Source organism: Melopsittacus undulatus, chromosome 1, assembly GCF_012275295.1.
Source record: "Melopsittacus undulatus isolate bMelUnd1 chromosome 1, bMelUnd1.mat.Z, whole genome shotgun sequence".
Classification (NCBI taxonomy): domain Eukaryota; kingdom Metazoa; phylum Chordata; class Aves; order Psittaciformes; family Psittaculidae; genus Melopsittacus; species Melopsittacus undulatus.
Genome location: NC_047527.1, coordinates 152,495,630 through 152,519,263, shown reverse-complemented (window position 1 = coordinate 152,519,263; position 23,634 = coordinate 152,495,630). Strand labels below are relative to the sequence as shown.

Below are 23,634 nucleotides of genomic sequence, written 5' to 3'. Positions count from 1 at the left end.
CAGGGCTCCGGAGCAGGGCGGAAGGGGAGCGCGCATGCGCACAGAAGGTGCTCGTGGTTTAGGGGGTAGGAGTGTATGGGAGTGAGGGCATAGGGAGGTGGGATCAGGTGAGGGTATGGGGTGGTGGGAGCAAGGCAAGGGCAAGGGGCAGGAGTGAGGTCAGGGCACAGGGTAGCAGGAGCAAGGAGAGGGCAAAAAGCCGTGGGAATTCTTAGAGCCAAGGCCATGCAGTGAGCGATCCCGATACCCTGAGCCTTGTTACTGTAATGTAAGATTCTTGGTAGGCATAAGCAAGGGCAATTGTCTTGTTAGGCCTCTGTCATTTTCCACTGAAAACGTGCAGAGAACGATCCCTGCCAAGGTTGTAGTTTCCCCACTGTATTTTTAGAGTAAGGTATTTAATCACAATTATAACAAGTTATAAACGTTAGCTTTGTAAACAGTAGTAACCTCCAGACTAACCAGTTAGAGCTCAGTATCCAAGGCTGTTACATAAGAAACCTAAGGGTGTAAGGGTATAAAAGGAGCACTGTATCTGAATAAACTTTGGCAATCATTTGATCACATTGATCGTCTCTGCATTGTCCATGACTCCTGCGATGACAAAAAGCAGTGGGAGCAATGTGAGGGCATGGGGCAGTGGGAGCAAGGGGGCAGTTAAGGATCTGATGCAAGGTTAAGCTGATCTCAAACTAGTTAGCAGCCCAATGGCACTGGCAGCTTGGACCAGAGACACTGCAGAGGTTATAAAGAAACCCAGGTACCAAAGAGGGAAGCTCAAGTGGACTTTATTATAGTTATTAGAATGTGCAGGTACATTAGTGCACTGAACATAGACTGAACATAGCAGTCAGACACTGAAGTACTTCTATCAGCTCTTTGCTTTTAGAACCTTTTAGAATGTATAATGTGGGACATCTTTAAATTGTTTTCTGAAAGATTCTTAAAGAACAATGTAGTCAAACCCAGGCTATGATTTCTTCATAGACTGGCATGTTGTGGAAATGGTATAGATACAAAACATCTTTATTAAAAGAAGTGATTAAGAAGTGCTAACAGGGTGGTAGGATACAGATAACCAATTTTATCATCACCTTTGCAGTCTTTAAAGACCTTTCTATTCCATGATCTGGAAACAGTCCTTGAAAACTTCATTATAACACAATTTCTTTATTACAAATATTTACATCCTATATATTAGTGCAACCTCTATTTCCACACTTTAACAATTCCATCCCTTGATGCAGTTACTATAAACCCTTGTGTAGTCTGGAAAGTTGCGATATCTGTGATAATATCATGATGTCCAACTGGGAGGGACTCTGGACCTTTCCGAGGGGTCTCATCAGTGGGCCCCAGTTTTTGCTTGTTTTGAATTTCCTGTACAGAAACAAAGTGAGAAATCTTCTTTACAGAAGGGTGAGCATTTGCAAAGGGAACGGTCACACATACTGGGTTCTCAGTGTAAGAACACCAACAAACTCTTAAACCAAACAACTCAAACACTAAAACTTCCACCCTGGGATAGTTTTCTTATTATTACTCCTTGATTCATTTCTTTTCATCACACACAACGTAATTCTTAATCTGGGCTGACATTACAGCTGTAGCTAGGGATACATTTCCTCATACTTATTTCAATTACACTTACTACTAAGATTTGATATTCCTATAGGGGAAAAAGAAGCTACAGTGACACATACATCTCCCCAAAGGTTTTGTAAAACTGGTTCAATAGAATGAATGTAATTGTTCAAGAACTTCAGATGAAGCAGCACTAAAGTATCATAGTGCACAGGTAGACCCTCACTGACTTTTCTTCCAGTCATGTTTGAATTCATTCAATTGAACTGGAACAAAACACAGTGATTATTGAATTACTAGCAACACTGTCAGTTCCAAAAGGCACTCTCAGGTGTGTAATAAAACCCACAAAGTTCTGCTACCATATAATTTTGGGGTCAGTACATCTCACACTGTCTTGCTGAATCCTACACAAGAGACATCCCAAAGACTGATCAAAGTCAAAAGTGTTAAAACACCAGATTTCAATATCCAAAAGAAACATGTACCTGTGTGAAAACACAAGGAAAGCACCATCCGTAAAAGATAAAAGTAAGATAATTATAATTAAAGCTACCATGTAATTAACACGACCCATGGGGCCATCCAAAAGGCAAGGAAAATAGATGCCTATTAAACAAAGCAAAATACCTGAACCACCTCCGTGCCCTCAATTATCTTCCTGTAGTAGGAAACAGATGGGCAATTAGAACTTCCAGCAACAACATATGATCTCTCCGGGTAAGCAAGATCCCAAAACCTAAACACAAAGGAACAAAAATTAAGCTGAGATGCTCAATTTTATCATGTTAATATAGCTGTCTAAAAGCTGTTTTGCTCTTATGTTGAAAATGAGTGGGTGCAAGTGTTATTTCCCTTCTACACTCAGTGCAAAAGTGTACATAGAAACCAACGTTTGTATCAAGCTTACACATATTTATATTGCCAGTGCAGTCTATCAAGAACTTTACAGAAGGGTACATGTTATTGAGAGAAGCACCAAGTTTTGCACTACTTTTGCTGAGAGCAATTCTCTCTGCTTACTGATGCTCACTAAATGAACACATCTTCAGCAATATTGTTTTGACTTCTAGGAGCTTACTTAGGCAATACTTGGCAAAACTTAGCACAGCAGCAGGGGTGGAGGGGAGGGTGTCAAACAATATCATTGTTAGTTTTATTACCTTATTTTCATGTCTGAGCCTGCTGTCAGTAATATGGGATTACCAGATGCTGGGCTACAGTATATTCCATGGATGCTGTGAGGAGAAGGCTAATAGAAAAAAGGGAGATATAAAAGTAATGTATTACCAATACCTGTCACCATGCTTCAGAAAAGGAATTCATTCTTTGCCACATTCGTCCACTCAATTCCCAAATTTTTCTGACAAATGCCATGTTACTTTAATGGGCCACATCTTAATATATTAAAGTAAATTGCTTGCCTACATTTTAGAGAGCAATGCAGCAGATTTAATACTTGTCTGGAATCTTGGAAATTACATTCTCAATAGCAGATGGAAATGATTATTTCTAAAAGAACAGGAAGGCAAATCATATTGAAAAGCACATGGATGTTCAATTTTTATGGTATGATGGCATTAAGGGATGGATATACAATAGAAAACTAGCTTGAATCGTAGAGCTTCCCGTGCAAAGGCATGACTAAAATAAACTCAACCTGCAATCTTTATAGCCTCGACAAAGTCAGGTTTAGGTAGATTCCAGATCTACCTAACCATCACAGATTCCAGATCTATAAACCAGCGTAGAAGCAGCTGCAATCATTTTGTGTATGTATTTGTGTTTTAAGAACAATAATATCCCAGATTGCTCCTTCCCCAGTTAGCTCCTCGAAGAAGAGCAAAATCATGCTGTAAATTAGCAGTTCAGTATAGTAGTGGCATTGTATTACAGAAAGAATGTGCAAAGAGCAGATGCTAACAGAAGTATGCACAATCCCAGAAATAGCATGTAAAAGTAAGTACAATGTCACACCATGAGCTTTGGCTGTGAGTCTGTTCTAGCCCTGGCTACACAACTGAAACTGAAGAAGAAGGAAACCAGACCTGCAGTTCTGAAAGAGGAGGTGCACTGCTGGCCCACAGAGTGAAGCGTCGATCACCAGTTTCCATATCCCACATGGAGACTTCATTATTGCCTTGAACAGCTACAGGAAAGATATTGCCAATGCATAAAATATAAACCAGGTCGGCTGGCTCTCACTACCTGTTCTACTGACATGATATAGAGGGTAAAACATAGAAACACTCTCACCTTGCTCTTAGCAGCATTTGTGCTGCTGTTACTTTAGCACTAAAGCCATGCACATGGTTTTTTTCCATTTACCACTTGGAAACAGCTTCACTACAGCTAAAAGGGTCTAATTTCAGGAGTTTAAATGAAACCTGCTTTAATCTCCAGCCCTTTAAAATGTATTAAAACCTCCCTTTTCCCCCCAGGTTAACTTCTCATCCTTCTTTGACAAAGAAAAATATGAAACTCAAGTTACTCTCATCTTACAGCAACTTTGTAAATGTTATTATTGCAGGATTAGTTTAAGCTACTTGTCCATTTCAGAATGTACTCCTGACGCAAACTCTTAGAAGTATGTAACAGTGCTACATGCAGTGAGAATAACACAGTTGTGAGCATACTAAATGAGGAACATTGGGAGATTCTTAAAAGCTCTAACCCATGACACAGCTGTGTTAAATTCATGTGGGGATTGGAATGAGACAGCCTTTCATTCTCTGCTCTACAGAGGCACCGAAGGCAGTGGCAGAATTCCCATCAACTTCAATGTATGCCATGAGTTTGGGTTCTATCTTTTATGATGCTTCGTCCTTGAAAAGTGATGTGGTAAACAGCACACATGAAGTGACCCTCTAGTGTTCAGAAGATGAGAACTGTAAGGGGTGTTAGTAATTTTCATAATGGCTTAACACTACCAGGAAGAGCAGTGGCAGAACACAAGTATGAACACAACTATACTCTCCCCAAGCACAGTACATGAAAAACTGCAAGGCAATAAAAACACTCCACCTAGGGCTTGAAGCAGAAACTAAACAGAAGCAAACTCCTGCAACAGTGAAGCAAGTTTAAGACATCCTTTACCTGCAATTACCCAGGACTGATAGACAGGATGCATGAGCAGACGTCTGATGCGGGCCTTAGAGGGATGAGAATGGCTGGAGATAGGCAACTGAAACCTCATGTCCCAACATGCCATGGTACCATTGCTTGTTCCTGGTGAGAGAAAGCTCGCCATAATCAGAAGCATAAATATAAGGGGGGTTGCTCATCTCCTTGTGCTCTATTCCTATGGAGATAGACTTCAGCCTCAAGCATTAAAGGTCAGAACAATTTCCATATATAGATGGGGGGGTTCTCTCCTCTTGTTTCAGAAAAGCATATACTAGGCAAATGAGATCAATCAAAAGGTTGAGCTATAGTTACTGTAAAAGAAAACCAGAAGGGGAGGGAGAGGCTAACAAGAAATACAGGCTTACCAATACACAGCCAGCATTGGTGTATGTCGACAGCAAATGAAGTTATGAGGCCTAACTTCAAATCATGTTTTAGTGTCCAAGCATTGCTGCTAGATCGCAAATCCCATCCAACCAGAGATCCATTAACTGTACCATAAGCCAGTACTGACTGGGCTCCTGAATTAAAGTGATGCATATCTACCACGCAGCCATCATCCTTCAGATCTAAGGACCTGGATTAAAAGAATAAATGCATTTAGAAATAGGTATTACTCCCTTTAAGTTTAAGACTTCTTCCAATAGCTAATGCTGAGCATTTTCCTCTTCATGTCACTTCTCAAGGCATCTGCCAGAAACCAATTTGTGATTTTAGTACAACAGATGCTTATGCTCTTTTAAGTCCCTCTGCCAAGAGGACCTGTGAGCCTTCTACGAACTAGTAAAAGGCTGTCAGTGGCTCTTTGCAAACATAAACACAGCTCTATGCTAAAAGCCTGGAAGAAAAAATTCTGAGGCCAAACCACATGTTGTACATCTGTAAACATTTATCTAGTGACCTGTAGGAGAACCTCCAAAATCACTTTGTAAGTATTAACATACCAACAGAGGAGGCAAGAAACTACCAATCTCAGTGCATAAATAAAAGAACTTGAGGACTGATTGTTTTAGGCTCATAGTAAGTCCAGTGACACAGGAGGCATCGATAACCTACAGCTATGAATTCTCAGCCCTGCAGGGTTTCCTTTCAACACTTCTGTATGAAGCAGTATGAATCCATGATCATGGATTACAGCCTTCCAGTACAGCCTGGGCCTCAGCCAGCAGGAAGCCCCGAGCAAATCAAGGGATCTAACCGAGGAATATAGTAACAGCTTGAGCTCTGCAGTGAGATTTAACTGCTCTAAGTACATACCTGCTTTGTATGGGATGAATTTTAGGAGATTTAGGGAGCTTTGAAGATTCAATACCAAGAAGCTGGATGGCACCATTATCTGAAGCTATAGCCAAGTAATGGGATCCTTGGCAGAATGTAAGTGTTTTTACGTGTCCTCCAATCCTAGAGTATGTCAAAATTGATCTAAACAGTACAGAAAGAGAGAGTGAGGAGGGGGAAAATAAGGATAAAAAAGGCAGTTTTTGGTGGCACTTAAAAACCCTTCTCTCAAACACCTACTTAAAACCAATGCTTCATTATTTTCACTGAACCATTACATTCTGGTAATGTAGTAACATCTTCAGAGTGAAAATAACACTTTTTTACATAACATTTTCTAAGTGTTCCAAAATAAGAAAGCAACATAGCCTCTGCTGCCTCTGCAAGCTTAACTCTGCATCTGTAAGCCTCTAGGTAAGGAGTCTCCAGGTGCAGAAGCACACATCTGCCTACCAGTAAAAGAAAAGTCTATCCTAGGGGTGTATCAAAGCAGCACACCACACCACCTGTGCTTCAAAAAAACCTCAGATGGCTTTAAACAGCAGCACCAGAATATATTTATGCATGTATAGAAATGAGATTAAAAAGCCCATAATTACCACAGCTGCAACTGCATTTGCTAGTGATTTTTTGCTTTTGTTAACTAATCAAAACCTAGCATTTTATAGCTGCATGCCAAAGAGAACATCAGTGTATTTCATTATCAGTATCTCCAGCACACTCACAAGAGATTCATATATTGCTTCCAGCTCTGCTTTATTTGGCATTCCTAAAACAGCAGCCCCCAAACCCCATGAGTTTTCAAGCTACCTGGTTGTAGTGGTTTTTCCTTCCATTTTTTGGCTGTTCCAAACTTTCACTGTGCCATCATTTGAGCAAGTGGCGAAAATGGAGTGCTCATCAGAGACTCGAATACGGTTCACTGCAGATTTGTGCTCATGAAGATGAGCTACCAACAATCCTTTGGGACGCCATCCTACAGGGAGAAACAAACCCATGGAATTTGGTGTCTAATTAGGAACGCAAAAATCTCCCTGATCTCATCTACCAATAGCTGTATCATAATATATGAAGCCATGAGAAGACAGGCTGAGAGAGCTGGGGTTGTTCAGCCTGGAGAAGAGAAGCTGCGTGGAGACCCCAGAGCAGCTTCCAGTGTCTGAAGGGGCCTACAAGGATGCTGGAGAGGGATTTGGAGCTTCAAAATTCAAGTTGTGGCCATAGGAATATGGCTGTGATTTAAAACTGTTTTCTCCCAGAGTGGCTGACAATCAGCAAAACCTCAGTGTTGCTCCAGAGGAGGAGCAAGAAGGAACAATAATGCAACAACTTAGTACGAGAACACACATCTGTGTGAGAGAGCATACTCTGTTGTGGCTGGGCACTGTGTCACTGTCACACTGCTAATGGGGATAGGCTTCTTTGTAAGAAGGGCAGCTCTAATGGGCCACCCCAGTATGTGTGCCATGTGGTAAGAAAACCTGGCCAAGAGGTTACAATACTCACAGGATGGCCAAAAATCTGGAGCTACCCCAGGCAAAATACATTTCTCACCTCCCAACACAGTGATTCTCCCCTTGTCCAAACCAAGGGGAGGCTGCTGCAGGATGGCAAGTTATATACCAGATCTGCCATATACCTGGCTGCAAACAGAAAACTCACTCGGACAGAACATGCAACCTCGGCTTCAGACCAGTGGCTTGGGTCTGTTTCTGCAAGGTAAAGTTCTACATTCCATGATCCCTTCCATAGGTCATGCATGTATTTTGCCAAATGTGTGTTGTGCATAGGAGGCAAATTCCCTAATCTAATAATTTGCTCTTTTCCTCATCTTATACATTTTTCCCTCAAGATGATGACGTTTTGACTCAAATTATATAAATAGATTGGTTTTTATAGCCACCTTAGTGGCCTGTGATTTACCTGGAGGTGGGGGCTTGCTCTCCCACTCAGCATTCTCCATCATCTGCTTGGCAAGCCTCTCTGCATTACATTGCTCTCGCTTCTGCTGGACTAACTGCTGAAGTTCAGTTTTGCAAGTGGTGATGCGTAACTGGTGTGCAGATGGGGATGCTGTGCTGCTCAGCACCTGCATGGTCGGTTTCCTGGGCTGAACAACCACCCCATCAGATGCCTGGAAGAGGTAAATACTTCAAAATATAACCCTTATGTTCTACACACAGATAGATCTTGCTCTTAAGATTACTGGGTCACACTGAAATGGAAAAAGCTTTTATTTTTTGTAATTGAACCAACTAGCAATAAACTAGCATTAAAGAATTAATGTTCCATTAAAACAATTTAAAATAGTGACAATTGTTACTATTAGCTTAACCATTCACTTACTCTACCCTGTTTGCCTAGTCTGTTCTGTATTCTATTTGTAGAAACTGTGCCATGCACACCTCTTATGTGATTACAGAAGCAGTTATAGCTCTCAAGATAGAATTACAGGTTAGCTCTCAAACAATTATTTCTTTATACTGGGCTTTAAAAAGAAAAGTGTGAAGTGTAAAGTGTTTCCCCTTAGTTCAGAGTGGACACTGCTTTGAAGCCAGAAGTTAATCTGCAACTAGAAACCAAATAGGAAACAGTATTCAGCTGCCTCCACAGCCTGCAGGACTTCCAGCCTATCTTTCTCTAGCCAGTACTAAGTATTACAGGTATGGGATGCCTAAAGGCAGCTGTGATGTGATACACCAGTTCCAAGTTAAAATCATGGCATCTCTTCCTCACAACATATAGCAGGGTATGCAATTTGAGGGAAAGTCTTGCCTGCTAGAAGAGCTTACCTAAGGACTGACTAATTCACAAAGCCCCATCCCTTCTTGCAAAGCATCTACCTGTCAGTGAAGCTCTTCTATTCAAGTGACTAAACTTACTTCTGCCCTACTCTCAATTCCTACTTTCAGAACTTGAAAGTCAGCTACTGTACTACAGAAGACACCAGAGAATGCCATGACCAGTGTCTAATAACCTCCAAATAAAAATGACACATCCCATTTGGCTTTAAAACAATTGAATCACTTTAAGACATGAAAACAGTGTTTTTCAGTAATACCTGTGGAGAGGATGATAAAGTGGTACAAATGCCAGCTGAGGACTCTGAACGAAGTGGTTTCCCAGGCTGGATGGCTTCAGGATCAGTTGTTTGCCCATGTCCTTTGGATATGGGCTGGGAGATGTTTGTTGGTTCCAGGGACCCAAACATGCTCTTCCATTCTTCATTTACATTTGAGTCTTGCTTTACATGTTTTCTGGCTATAAACAGTTAGGAGAGAGGAAGGAGGTGGTAGAAGAGAATAAAACCCCAAAATCCAAACATTATCATGACAACATTTCCTAAGGCTGGTCAATACTTTCAGACTACCTGCAAGTCCAATGTTTATAGGCCTGTTTATTATTTTTTATATAGGGAATCCCCTACTGCTAGGTTAAACCAGCTGACACAGATACATGTTAGAGCTCATTGCTTCTTGAGAGAAAGCAGAGATTGTGTGACCTTTATAATTTACACTGATAGAATGGGTCACTAGAGCCCTGGTTGTCACAACCTGCTAAACAAACGGTGTATACTGTATATATAAATATATATATATATATATACATATATATATACAAATGCAAAGTAATTTAAATCTCAGGGGCAAAACATGCCTGTCTTTCACCACCTCACATTTCAAACAGCAGCAGTTATTTTCTTATTGCAAACCCAGTAAGGATGGTGATAATTGTGTAGGCTGAATTACTGAGAACACTTGCTGAGTAAATGAAAGACTTAATTTCCCTGACCCTGAAAGAAAGGCTGTACTTTATATAGGCCACAAAATATACCAACCACGCTTGTCATCAGGCTCCTGCTTTGTTTTAACAAGATCCACTTGTCTCCCAGTTATTCCCAGAGCTGACAAGTCAATCACCCCTTTCTGACTGCTGTCATGCAGATGGCTCTGATCCACTATATTTGCTTTAGCTTTATTCGACTTTAACATAAAGTCTTTCAGTGCTAACAGTTTGTCTTCTTCGTCCTCAGTCATCCCCTACAAAATAGAAGAAAATGTTATTTATAATAAAGATGTAAGAAGCAGGAGCATTAATTTCTGGCTCAGAAATGGAAGGAGAGAGCACACTGCAGGATCAGAACCTCAGCCTGAGAGTCCCTCACAGTACCAATGACAAGGTTTGGGTGTGTGGAGACGTCCAGAACCCAAGTGTCCCAAGCCTGACTTTCGAGGTATGTAATGAAAAAACATTACTTGTGAAAGAAGCTTCTTCAGAAGCTGTGCAATGGCAGGGTCCTCTGGGGGTGGGCAGTCAGGGAGAGCACCATTCCTCTTCTTCTGACGCATATGAAGGTGTCGGAAGAGGCTTGTGATATCCTTTGATCTTAAGACATAATCAAATATGGACCGGCTGACAGGCTCTTTAAGTACACTTAGCAGGACTATTTCTTTATCTATCTGCAATTCAAAAGGAAAGATGAGTCAATGCAGAGGAGGATGATATCCACATAAACATGAGTAAAGCTAGCAGTAAACACTGTCACCTCATGTCTATAGTGTTTGCATCTTTTTTCTCCTACCCTGAAAGTCAGTAACTGGACAACTGCAAATATGACACAAAAATTAATCTCTTCCCCTGAATGCATGTTCTAAAAACCAGTTTGCAGCTCGGTCCTGGAGAGATGGTTTCAAACATACAGTAAGAAAAAATCATGTAGGACTTCAAAATCATTGCACATCACTGTGTAAATAATCTACACTCAATTTCTCTCCTTTCTTGAAAGTAAGACCCATGTTGGCCACATCTGGTTTTCTCCATTCTCTTTTCCTCTTCTCCCAGCAATCTCAGAATGGTAACTTGCTATTGCTAGATAGCACTAAAAATTCTGCTACAAGTACATATTTCAAACTGTCTTTCTTTGGCCTATTTACACTGTAAAAACACCAAGTAGAAGAGCTCCTCCCCTGTGTCAGTCAGATTACCAGGTTTCCTCCTATGTATACAAAGGAATGAGGATGCACAAGCATGTAATTAAGTAATATTCAAAAGCACACTGGGACATTAATAAACAATCATAAGAAACTGATGAGTTTAGAATCGCTAACTAGGGTAGTTTCTTGCTACTAAAGAGTGTTCATTACTGTTGAAACAGAAGAAAATACAGACAAGTTTCTATCCTCCCAGGTGGCAAATCAGTGTCTGTTTGTGTCCATAGAATGTGTCTGAACAAACATTTGCATACAATCCATACTACTTGCAGCCCCAACATTCCTTTGAGTTTATACTTTTTAGTACTTGATCTTTGCTGGTTAAAGAATAGGTCTTAAGATGGCAGGGGGAAGGCAAGCCATATCCAGGAAATAGGTCCCCAGTTACAGTCCCACATTTAAACAGCTAAACCTAATTAGGCCCAAAATGATGATATAAATGATTGTACAAAGGTTGGAATACTTAAAATAACTAATGGGAGATGATGGGGTTGGGATTGCAATTGTTTCTTCACATCAGTGTCAGAAGACTACATTCCTATAACACACATCTCATAGCTGACTATCTACATGAAAAACAACTTCAAAATGAGTCCAAACGGAGGACTTTATTATGATTCAACTCAATACTACCCCCTACTTGCTTACTATGTTTAGTGTGGCATAGTAAAGAAAAGACTTATATACTAAAACAAAGCAGGGAGTGAACAAGACAGAAATGTATCAATCAATGCCCAAAACACTGCACAAGCTGTCTAGGGAGATGAAAATGAGGAAAAAGTATTCTTTTAGTGAGGTTACCACCTGCCTGGCTCACAAGAAAATGTTATGCTGAAAAGTGCATCATGTGTTTAAGTACTGCATCTGTTTCTTATTTAAACACCTGAGAGATGCATTCTAGAGGTCCTAAAGTTATATGCAATAGGATACAAATATGAACACGTTACCAGCATCATGCAGGTCATTCCTAGACATGCGCTGTTATTAAATTACTTAACTCATTTATGCTGAACATTCTGCCCTTGCCCTTGGCAGTAGCACTGCTGAAGTTACAAGCATGGTAATCGCTGCCTAACAAGACTGCCCTTGTTTTCAGAGGGTCAGACCCACAGTCAAATGTGTTAGTGGGGCAGGGCTGGAATACTTGGTCTTGAAGATGAAAGCAGAAAACAGAAACACTTGTTTCACAGCCAACTTTTCATGACTTTCAGCCTCCTATAAACTAGCACAATATTGCAAGAGTTTGATTGTAAGCAAGGCAGAGAAGGGCTTAAACCAAAGGCATATCTGTTGACCTTTAGCTTTGTAAAATGTTCTGCAATTTGCAACAGATTTGAGACAACAGCCTTTCAAACATGAAAGGCAATGGCCATTGTGGCAATACCTGCCAAGTGAGCTCCAAAAATACTGCCTCTAACCTTACTTGAAAAAAACCCTAAATCTGGACTAATCTTGGCCAGGACTATGTCCAAGGCAGACTTAAGATTTATGACTAGCCAAGACAGATTCACTTTAATAGCATTTGAATTATTACCTGTATTATTGGTTGTGTGATAAAGGGATGGAGGTATGGCATTAGCTTGCAGTAGACATCAGCAATATTCAGATACTGTGCTACCACAGTGATAAATCCAACTGCACCATAACATATCCAAAGATTAGGATGACACAGGAAAGGTGCTGAAAAGAAAAATAATAGGCTATTAAAATACATCATTTATATTAAAAAGAGGGAATCATCTTGTATATGGCAGCCTGCAATGTCATTTCCTTCCCCTAGAATTATCCCAAAACTGAACCTTCCTTCAGAGCACCAAGATTAAAACACTCATACTGAGAAAACTATTTCATGGGCTTCACTGTGTCCATGCTGCTCAGCTTCCTTGCTGTTGCCCCAAAAGCGTATTTTTCCTATTTATTCATTTCAATCCCTTGTTGTCAACTCCAGATTTGCAAAGGAGACTAATCCAAAAATAGGTCTCAACCTTATTCTGGGCTATTATAGATAATCCTAATGTCAGTGATTATTTTTTATTCTTTTTCATTTTAAGTAGATCTTTATTCTTTCCTTCTCCCCCTCTCTGCCTTGAATAGTCACTACTTATATTGCAAGATTATCAGACTCAGAAACCTATCTCATGTATCTCTATGTAGGTTCTAAGGAGTTGTAATCAAAGGACTGCATCTAGTCACGAGACACAGTCACAGATCACCTGCCCCATAATGTTATGGCATTTGAAAAGCCGTAACATTAGGAAGAAGCAGAGCACATCTCAAAAGATCAGCTGGTATTTTCCTTTCCATAAGTATCTGGTAAATCTTGGGCACATCTAAAATAAACTTGTAAGTCTGATAAGGAAGGAGACCAACTCTATTCAAGACTCTATTGAGTTCAATGAGCTTTTATGGTGTTAGAAATAGGATGAGAAAGGATCATTTATTGTCTGAAGGACTGGATTCCCCCTTACCCAAAGGCTGATGGCTAAGAGTTTACCAGTTATGTGCCTGATCAACTTCCAGAAGTAACCAGGAGTTTTCCTTTATAGGAGGTTGTAATGAAAAGCAGTAAAGATCTTAAAGCAGAAAGCTTTTGGACTAAGTGTTGTTTGTGGCTGTCCTATATAAAAATCAGAGAAGCTACCTCTAATTTCTTCACCAAAATCAATATTGTAAGAGTTATGAGCACTCCCATGCTCTGACTAGCAATAGTTCATTCACACAGTTTTGTGTAGATTCTAAACCAGTACTATAGGTAAGTATATTGGACAGCTAAGCTGACAGTGAAACTTTATGTAATACTGAGATATCTAATAATCTTATAATACTAAGATTTCCTAACTAGGAAAAACAATGTATTCTCCAGTGCTCCAACTCACCGATATCACAAGCAAACTCATAAATATGGGGCTTTTGCAAGAGCCCCAACTGGCACATGCAAGTGAGAGCATTGAGGGCTTTATAAATGACGAATTCTTCAGCATCACTGAGACCCTGCTGAAGTAGAGGTTTCAGTATTGATGAGCTCTGCCAGCCAACATATGCAGCAACACCTGAAACATAAAACAAAGATGTAAATATCCACAGTAGCACTTCCTTGCCATTCCTCACTCACCAGGGTTTAAAACAGCTATCCCACAGAGATGTCTCAAAATAGATTATTGGTCATTAGGGGAAGAAAAATAAGCTTCTTTCCATTCAAAATTAGACCAGCATTCTGAAAACTGCTTGATAAAAGCAGATCCCTGTGCCTGCAGAGGTCCTTCCAGATGCCAGGCATAGATGTCAGCACACAGCTGGCCAGCAGAAGTCTGCAACAGCAAGGCAAAACCAGCAGTGCTCCTAAGGGATGCAGTGCCTGCATTTGTACATGGAAATGACAAGTAAGCAACAATGAATAGTTGTGTTAGCAGGATTTTGTCTTTTAACTTAGCAGTGGTTGTATCATTCAGATTCTTGAGAAGTCTGATCTGCATACTGGACTGATTATGTTAATCTTGCCCAGACTTAAATGCCTCAGTCTCACTTGTATTAAAATAAATACAAATATATTTTTCTTTTAGTTCAGATATTTATCTTTGTTCCCCAAAGAAACATTTACACCCAATAATTCAACAATTTTCCTATAAATTGTAGTAATCTTCATAAGAGAGAATTCCTGTATGACTAACAGCTTTCAGCATGCAAAAATTGACATTATGTCTCCCCATTTTGTTTAGCTGAAACCAAACACTTACCAACAATACTGTCAAAGAAAGCTCCTCGAAGATGCCAGTCGTTCTTATCGTTTAAGAAAGTGATCATATGAGACAGAAGAACATCATTGGCTTTCTGACGCCCAAAAAAGACACAGAGACGTGTTATTCCATTTTCCATCAGTGTTTGCTTCACAATATTCTCCGGGTCACTTAGCAATGTCACAACTTTCTGCTGGACCATTTCATGCAAGGCTTGCAACTCTGCATGAGACAACAGGGTGAGCATTTGGGTTGGAGAGAAACAATATGTGCATGTGCACTACCTGCTGCTAAAGGAATTACACTGAAAAACAGCTGACTCAGCAAGATGGACAACACCAGAGAACCTCAGCAATTTCAACAACTGGTTCCCCAAAGACCTCAGACTAAGCATAAGGTGGTGGCAAAGCAAGAATGGATAGAAGCATAAGACATTCTTACCAGATCAATATATTCTAAGAACGTTGTAACTTCAACTAAGATGATCCAGCTCATTTTAGATATACAGGTGAAATGCAGATGTGAAGAAGCATCAGAATAAGTCAGTGATAATGTTACAACAGTAAATAAAATGCTTCAAGGCAACTCTGATGTGATATGTTTATCTGACTATCAGTTTAAAAATTCATGAGCTGATAACAGTATATCTTGAGTTAGGTTGACAGATTGGCTTCATTAAGGATACAGAGAGGAATAAACAACACATGAAAAAGCAAGAACATCCAATTTCATTAAATATCAGCAGTGACCCTAACAATACCAATGAAAACTTGAAGATGACCTTGCCCATTGCCTCTACTCCATGATGCAACTAAGAAAACATTTCTATTACATGGAAAAACCGTAACTGTTAATGCACTGGCTATTACTGACAGCTGCACAAGGAGGTTCTCAAACACTCGGTTGTCCCAGCTTTGCAGGGCTGATTACCATTTGCCTGCAGTCAGATGATCAGCTGATTTGCTTTTTATCAGGACTCCCTCTGTTCTGATGTAAAAGTTGCCTTCTGGGTTTAAACTTCTCATGGCTGGTTTCTAAAAGAGTAAAGTGCACAGAAGTACCCAAACTTCTTTCTTCCTTGGGTTACTTCTTTCATGTCGGGCATATTTTGAGGGATAGGGGACAGTATTTCTTAAAAACACAGCCTGTATGATGGGTCTTCCTCTCTAACTCCTCAGCATTTCTGAGCATCCCATGCCTTATGTGAAGCTTCCCAGCTTAGAAGACTGATCCAGCATTGCTCTGGAAAGCCATGCCCACTAAATGGCACTGCAGCTGCCACCCAGGTCACTTACTAACATCTCTCCTTTCCAAGGGAAAGAAAAAGAAAAGCCATCCTTAGGGTTTTGATTAATTCTCTGTGACACAGTTAGAGTAGCACAGATAGCAGTGATACTGCCCAGTGGCATCCATACATTCAGCACCTTCACTCAAAAAGAGAGACAGGAATTGCCAGGCATAAGGACAGAAAGGGAAGAATGCCTGCAAAATACAGCACTATGACTGTGCCAGAATTTGACAGGCTTTTGAAAGCTAACACTGCTTGCAGTGCTTGCTAGAAAGCTAGCACTGCTTGCAATGGAAGCAGGATTTGGAATACAGCCATGTTTTTGCAGCTGACTTGTTTACGGGTGTAAATGAGTAGAGCTGGATAGGCAACCAGGCAGCCAGCATCACAGGTGCCTTAAGAAGGTTTGGAGAAGAAAAATGTGCTCCTTTATATAGTTTTTTGTCTTGTACAATATTCAGAACAGAGGTGTCTTTTACTGCATGAAACTGTAACACACATGCTTTGACACTGGTCAAAACAAAGCATTCTCCCCATTTAATAGGAAGGCTAAACTTTAAGGTGTGAGGAAGATCAGTGCTAAGTAGGAGTTTTAGCCCATAATTTGCTATTATAAGCAGGTAAGGCAAGTAGAAGTGACATTACCTGTGTCATAGTTATCACTAGGGTGAGATGTTTCATCCATCTCTTCACCACTTGGTTCATTTTCCATATTTAGATTTTTCAGCTGCACTAACTCCAGAAATCTCAGAGCCGTTTCTGCCAACAATGCTATGTTTTCTGCAAAGGAAAACAGTCTGGTTAAGAATTGTCCTTTGCCAGTTTACACCAGTCTGACCATCCTCCTGATGTGAGATCATCATCACTGACAATACTGGTCATGATGGGCAAATGAGATTGAAATTACACAACACGCTTTGGGGGATGCACTTCTGCTGACCCTAACTCCAGCAAAACTGCCAAGTACTTCAAATTACACAGTACTTTTGTCTGTGGGAAGGAAAACAAGTGTAACAAGGACTAACTTCAGTCTTCTAGAACTAGCCCTAAATGCCACCTAATCTCAGGCTCATGACTAAACAACCTGATAAAATTTAAAGGTCAATTAACTTAATTAACATGACCATGTGGTAAACTGCAACAGAAGAGCAACAACAAACCACCATGCCAGGATACATATCCTAAGGGTTACCCTTGAGGGCTGGATTCTGGGTTTAAAACATTTGTCCCCATACTCTTCATGTTATTTGGCACTGTTCTGCACTGTTTGGAATCTGCTGAAGCAACTCAGGTTATATTATATGGGTCAGGCCAGTGCTGGCACAGGAGTAATCTCATTGAGATAGAGGTCCTGCTTAAGCAGCCGTTCTGAGTGTCGGCCAAGACAACAGCAGCGTGCCAATGGAGCCTGACCACAGCCCAGATCAAGTCACCAGTCTGAGCATTTCCAAGAAGTGTCCTATAGGAACACATGTTAACTCAAGTATTAGGCTACCTTTAAACATATATGTATATGCATATATGTAAACATATATATATATTTGAAATTTAAATTGCTTTCTTAAAAGAAAAGCCATTTGAAATTAAGGCAACTTTATCAGACCTGACCATGTACAGTCCAAACAGCATTTTCAAAGTTCAGATAATACTGTAGCTGCACTTGGTTTGAAAATAAAGTCAAAGCACTGAACACAGACAGAATCCTCTGTGCAAGCAGATGCAACTGGAGTCTATGGGTATTGACACCTGTAGCCTTTTTGCACTTGCATAAAAGAGATTGCATTTTGTTTCTTCTATTTCAGCTTATTTAACAACTTCAGCTTGATATTACTTAATTTAAAAATTCATATGTAATTTCACACATTTTGTTTTTAAATCTACACATAAAAGCGAGACATGAAAATATGGTTCTTTCACAAAGACCTAAATGTGGAAGATCAAGGTGACCAGAAGCAATCGGTTCTATTCATTAACCATACACTATCTTTAATAATTAGTTTTATCAGTAGTTTTATCGGCTTAGTAAACAAAAGAAAAACATCACCTGAGACATTTTCAGCTGGATTCTGCATTTATGTTTTTTTGGGGGAAAAACCCCCAAACCAAAGCAAAGCAAAAAAACCTCAATCAAACACAAAGCAACACACTTAAAAATATGCTAGTCATAGCAAATAGAGGTACGTGGTAAGTAACAAATATGGGCATAAAGCTTCTTTCTAAACCAGGCAGAACTCATATCTGAGTAATATATGAAGAAAACATCTGCTTTGGTATAAGCCAGCCTATTACATAGCAGATACTGTAATTTCAGCCCCTGAATATCAAATTTCTTTTTGTGGGAAAATAACTCCGAGCATAGCAACACAGAGATGATTTAGTTTCATATTTATTCTGTTCAATCAGGCCACTCTAAGCAAACAATCTGAGCTAATGAAATGTCAACTGAGATTAATAAAAGCAGGAAAGGGTGGGCAAGCTCAGAAAGCTCTGTTCACATCATTAGCCCCATAAAGACCTCTTTATTATGCTCTTGCTTATCCAGGGAATAAAGCCAAGGCTGCTTCCCTAAACTCTCACCCTTTCCTTATCTGTAGGCAGACCTTCTGTGTGCTATATCCAGGCCCTAGCCCAAAGTACACACTCTGCAAGTTGCTTTTATGTGCAAAACTACAGTGAAGACTAAATGTTAATTAAAAAACAACCCACAACAAAAACATTCACTCATCTAGCAGAGAGCAAACACATTTTGTCAACTATTTAAAATGTAGTTATTTAGTTTGGGTACACATCTACACTGGAAACTCACCTGTTAAGTGTTCAACACATTAATCATTTAGTTGCTGCCACCAACCTTAAGTGAGTACAGGTGTCTTTACCTGCAGTCATTTCTGACACTTCTGGGGAGATCTATTGAACCAAAACCAGCAAGCTATGTGATGATTTTGAGCAGAGGAGACAACAGTTAAGGACACACAGAAAACCTGAAGCTTTTGAGTTTTGACTGGATTTCCTCTTACCAGCATATGCAAGTCTGACGATGGTGGCTTCATCCTGGGCCAAGTGTGCAATACCTGGCAGAATGTATTCTGGGTAAATGTTAATGTCATTGCGTGGCACCTCTTTGACAAGAGCAAGAACTTTGGTTAGTGTCCTCACGGATTCTGCCCTCACCCTGGGCACAGAGTCGTTGCTGAAATGTAACAGATAAGGAGTAATGCGATCCAGAAGAATCTCTACGCTTAATCTTGGTGCTAAATGAAGAATCAGTTCCAAGGCAGCCAGTTTTGAGTCACAGTATTTGAGAGTCTGCAAACAGGAGGTTATCACAGACACCAGAATAACCAGCCCATTCTCTTTTGTCTCTCCCTCAGCTTTCTCTGTGCGATCATGACCACAGAGATTGTGAACGATGTTGTCCAGATCTTTACGTATGACCAATATACGCTCATCTGCTGATACAAACGTTTCCTTGGCAAACTGGGCCATGTAAGGCTGAAGGAAGGTGTAAAATATTTCAGGAAATGCATTGTTACGTTGCTGTTTCAAATAATCTTCAGCTGCTAAACGTTTATCTGGCTCACGATGGACCATCTGAGTGACCTTGAGACAGGCAGCAATAGGAGGGAATAGGAGAGAAAGGTTTAAACACTTGTAATACAAACTGAACCCAAACCCAAACCCAAGCAATCAGCAGTTTGTCACCAGAGAAGGTGGAAAAGCTACAAACAGACCACAGAAATGATTCTAAAGCTGTAGTCCATCCTTACCAGTTCTTTGATACTGCGGTCTTCAATCTTGTTTAGGACTTGATCAGGGGAAAAGAGGCCATTTCTGTAAGCCAAAAGCTGAGATAAATCAAACAAGGGTACACCTTCTGTGAAGAGTTCTGCTATTACACAGCCTGAGGAACAAAACAAAACCCCATAAAGTCAAACATGTCAGAGGATTATAAATACTTTAGTTTTGCTTTCTATGTGCAGACAAGAATAAATGCTACGTGACTCTTAGCAGTCAGGAAACATGGGGCAGTGCCTTCAGCCACCTGCCAGCTGGAAAACACACCACCAGAAAAGGAACCTACATCACTGTCATGTGGCAGAAGAGCACCAGTAATTCAGCATAGATCGGGCAGTAGGTCAAAACTACACTGTCCTTTCACAGAAGGCAAAGAAAACCTCTGCTTCCACAGTGATGCTAAGACACAGCATATACTCATTCACACAAGCTTATAAGCTCAGTGAGTAACAACACGACTTCCAAACACAGCCCCCCCATCATTTACATGACACATGTTCTCTTCAGTGGTCCCACTCCTGCAGTTTGCTCCCAACAGTCAGCATCTTGCTTTATTAGTGAAGTGCCCTGGGAGTTTGGCCATAAGAGCAGCTTGCAACATGGAGTAACCATTACCTTTAAATTCAGATCTTCAATCACTTTAAGAAAAACAAAATGCAAACAAAAACCCAACCAAACTTATGGCTTTCTAACTGCTCAAGACAAGCCCAAGACTCAAGGTAGACCCCCCCAGTCTGACCATAGCAAGTCTTTGTGAAGGAGAGTATGCCAGGAGCTTACTTAGTTATCCAACTTCCTGCCTGGGGAGAAAATGAAAGAGAAGGGGCTTCTAAAGCCAATACAGCCAAACTGAAAGCTGGCTCAGTCCCCAGGCAGCTAGACCTTAGGTGAACCACTGACTAACCTCGCCCTGGGTCCCATGAGGCATACACTATACATCCCTGTAACCTCACCCACAGGGTGGTGATGGCCTGTGCCTTGCATCCATCTCTTTCCCAGGGCAGAGCTGAACCATAACAGGCCAGTTTGCAGTTTCCCTTCTTAGATAACATGGTGATGCACTTCAGTTATGTAGCTTACTGTATTGTGTACTTTGTGAATGAAAGGTTTGGGGTTGGGTCTGCACCCTGACACTCATAAACACCACACTGGTCTCTCCTGATGGCTCCAAGTACCTGCAGAAAAGATATCCATTGCACGTTTTAACTCCCCTCTTGTTCGCTGATTGCTATTTGCCAAGTCCACCAAAGGAGTTGAAGGGTCCCGCATGTTTTCCAGCTCCGTGGCAAACATACTGCCATCGACAAAGCGCTCGGGGGCGATGTAACACGTTCTCCTCCGTGATGTGTCAAAGAAGTAATTGAAGTCGGCAGGATTGTCCTCAGGGAGATAAGTCGGTTTAAAACTGGCAAAATCAGTTAGAAGAACCCAGTTCCAGCTGGTTACCATTATGTTCTCTGTCTTAATGTCCCCGTGGCGGACTCCAGATTTGTGCGCTTGGTCCACAGCAGTGAGGATCTGGAAAGCGATCCACCTTTTCTCAATGTTGTTCAGGAACGGCCGAGTACTGATCCGATCATAAAGGTTGTCCCGCACATACTGCCTAAACAGCATTGCAGCCTTCTCGGACAGGGTGGCCTTCTGGAAGGGAAGGCAGTTCTGTGCCGAGTGGAGCCTTATCTTCAGCTCCTCCAGCTCCTGCTTGTAGCTCGTCAGGGGTAAGGTCGGATCCTGGATGGCAAACACCTTCACGACCACCAACCCCTCCCGGTGCTTGGCTCGGGCCACCTTGAAGAAGCGGGTGCTCCCTAGGCTCTTGTCGTACTCGAAGTCGTGGATGTCCGAGAAGTAGCTGTCCACCGAGAGGATCTGCGAGGGGGCGATGCCAGCCAGCTGGTTCCCCATGGCGGCCCCGCACCACGGCTCTCCCTCCGCTGCCTGCGCAACGACACACGGGTCTCACACGCACCTTCCTCCGCTGCCCCCCAAGCCCGGCGGGGGCCCCGCAGCGGAGGCAGAGCCGGGATCCCCCCGCCCGGCTCCAGCGAGGGGGACTGCGGGCGGCGGAACCGGCACCGAGAGGCGGACGGGGAAGGGGCGGTGCTGTGAGCTCACATCCTGCGGGATGCGCATCCTGCTGCGCCCGCCTCCCCGCTCGGGAAGCGGAGGGGTTTGGGTTGATGGGCGCTCCAGGGGCCCTGGGTACCCTCTGCTGGATTGGGTTCACTGGGGGGGAATCGTCCTTCTTGTGTGCTTTGTAATGGGGAAGACGGACGGCGGCAGGAGGAACAGGGATGCGCTTGGGCAGCTTATAAGTGGGTTTTGCCCGTTCATCAATGTCAGGGAAGAGTTATGGTGGGTTCAGCGTATCTGCTTCCCCGAGCTTGGTGCGGGTGCAGTGCAAGCTGTGTGGATCAGAAAGTGATGGGAGGAGGTTAGGACGCTGGTGAAATGGGTATCAGATGCATTAGTCAGGACCTTCTCTTGGCCCGGCAAACAAGAGCTGCCTTGCTTCCTTGTCCTAATGCTTAGCATCAGATGCCTGTGGGGAGGTTTCTTTAGGTTACTTCACTACTAGGTCTAAATCCTGACAGGTTTTAATGTATCTGAAATAGGAGAAAAAGGCTTTTAATAGCAAGCTCAGAATGAAACAAAAAGGGGCCTTCCAACCCTAACTATTCTATGATTCTATTCTATTATTCTGTGATCTCTGAGAGCAAGGAGAAGCCCAGTGTAGTTTGTGCATCCTTCCCTTTGTTTTTTTGCCTTTGCAATGTTGGTGTTTTGCTAACTTGTAGAAGTAACACATTACTAACAAAGTGATGCTTGGGTCCCCCACTCCAGTACCTGTACAATCAAAACTTACCCAAACGTGTATTTCCACCAAGCTGTTCATGAGGTCACTTAAACACATCATCTCCAAAGTGGATCGAGTTGTGCTAGCAAAGGCTTCCTGCCTGTGAGACCCTCCCACCAGCAATTGGCACCCAGGGGCTCAGCATATCACAGGGCAGAAGATCTTGGTCCAGGCTTAGGGTTACAGTTAGGCTGGGAGTAGGGTGAGGAGAGTGAAGAGTAGGAAACCTGTAGGCATTTAGATTGGTGCTTAGGCATGGCTCCTCCTAGAATCCTAATTGTGCCCTTTTCCCCTTGGGATGCCATGATGTGGAGATAACTGTTCAGCTCACAGGACCTTTACCTGGGTGGCAGGCAGGGTATGCATCAGTACTGCCAAGGGAGATCTGGAAGAGAAGGAAAACAGAGTGAATTTCCTGCTCTGCTTGAGGCTTGGCAGGTTGGTTTCATGCTGTAACACTGATGCTGTTGACCCCAGTGTTTAGCTGCTGTCACAGTGGGTAGAGAAGGGAATGTGGAATGGTTACTCCTGTGCTCCCTTTTTGACTTTGAAACACAGTAAGCTGTTCTGATTACTCCTAATAACCTAAAACTTCATCCCCTTCTTTTAGGACATAACATGGGTGGATATAGCTGTGTGGGAAGAAAACTGAGTGACTGTTGAATGTCTATGGCCAAGTTGGACATAGGGTGTCTCATAAGTCAGTGGGTAATAAGAAAATCTCCACTAGCTTGCCTGCAAAACAGTTACATGGAGGTTGCCCTCTCTAATGGAAAAAGCTAATGGATTTAAAGCAGAAAGATTTTCTCAGATGAATCAGATACATGGAAATACAAGCTCAGAAAAAAGTATCTGGGGCTGTTCAGTGAGCATAAATCCCATGAAAACTACCTAAATTATGCTCTGGCAGTGTATTCAATGAAGACCAGAACCTGTATTCATGCTGTGACCTACTTCCTACTCAAATCATTGCTCTGTGAC

General features: G+C 41.7%; 1 protein-coding gene across 1 annotated transcript; it reads right to left on the bottom strand.

Annotated features, from left to right (window-relative positions):
- Window positions 1-772: 772 nt before the first annotated feature.
- Window positions 773-21,876, bottom strand: PIK3R4 (phosphoinositide-3-kinase regulatory subunit 4). Its single transcript, XM_034064043.1, has 19 exons — window positions 20,972-21,876; window positions 19,769-19,902; window positions 19,019-19,601; window positions 16,647-16,781; window positions 14,714-14,935; window positions 13,856-14,029; window positions 12,514-12,659; window positions 10,245-10,448; window positions 9,827-10,028; window positions 9,050-9,249; window positions 7,912-8,122; window positions 6,799-6,964; window positions 5,968-6,132; window positions 5,076-5,287; window positions 4,681-4,812; window positions 3,633-3,733; window positions 2,748-2,836; window positions 2,215-2,323; window positions 773-1,380 (listed from the first exon to the last, which is right to left on the bottom strand). Exons 1-19 carry the CDS (start codon window positions 21,699-21,701, stop codon window positions 1,210-1,212), a joined length of 4,086 nt encoding a protein of 1,361 aa, XP_033919934.1. The 5' UTR covers window positions 21,702-21,876; the 3' UTR covers window positions 773-1,209.
- Window positions 21,877-23,634: the final 1,758 nt, after the last annotated feature.

Bases quoted from the DNA above. Each gene is read 5' to 3' on its own strand.
- PIK3R4 (XM_034064043.1), bottom strand. From the start codon at position 21,701: ATGGGGAACCAGCTGGCTGGCATCGCCCCCTCGCAGATCCTCTCGGTG. The intron at 10,449-12,513 runs GTAATAATTCAA...TTTGAATTGCAG, and splicing joins TCACACAACCAATAATACAG to ATAGATAAAGAAATAGTCCT. The intron at 6,965-7,911 runs GTAAATCACAGG...TTCTCCCTGTAG, and splicing joins GAGCAAGCCCCCACCTCCAG to GATGGCGTCCCAAAGGATTG.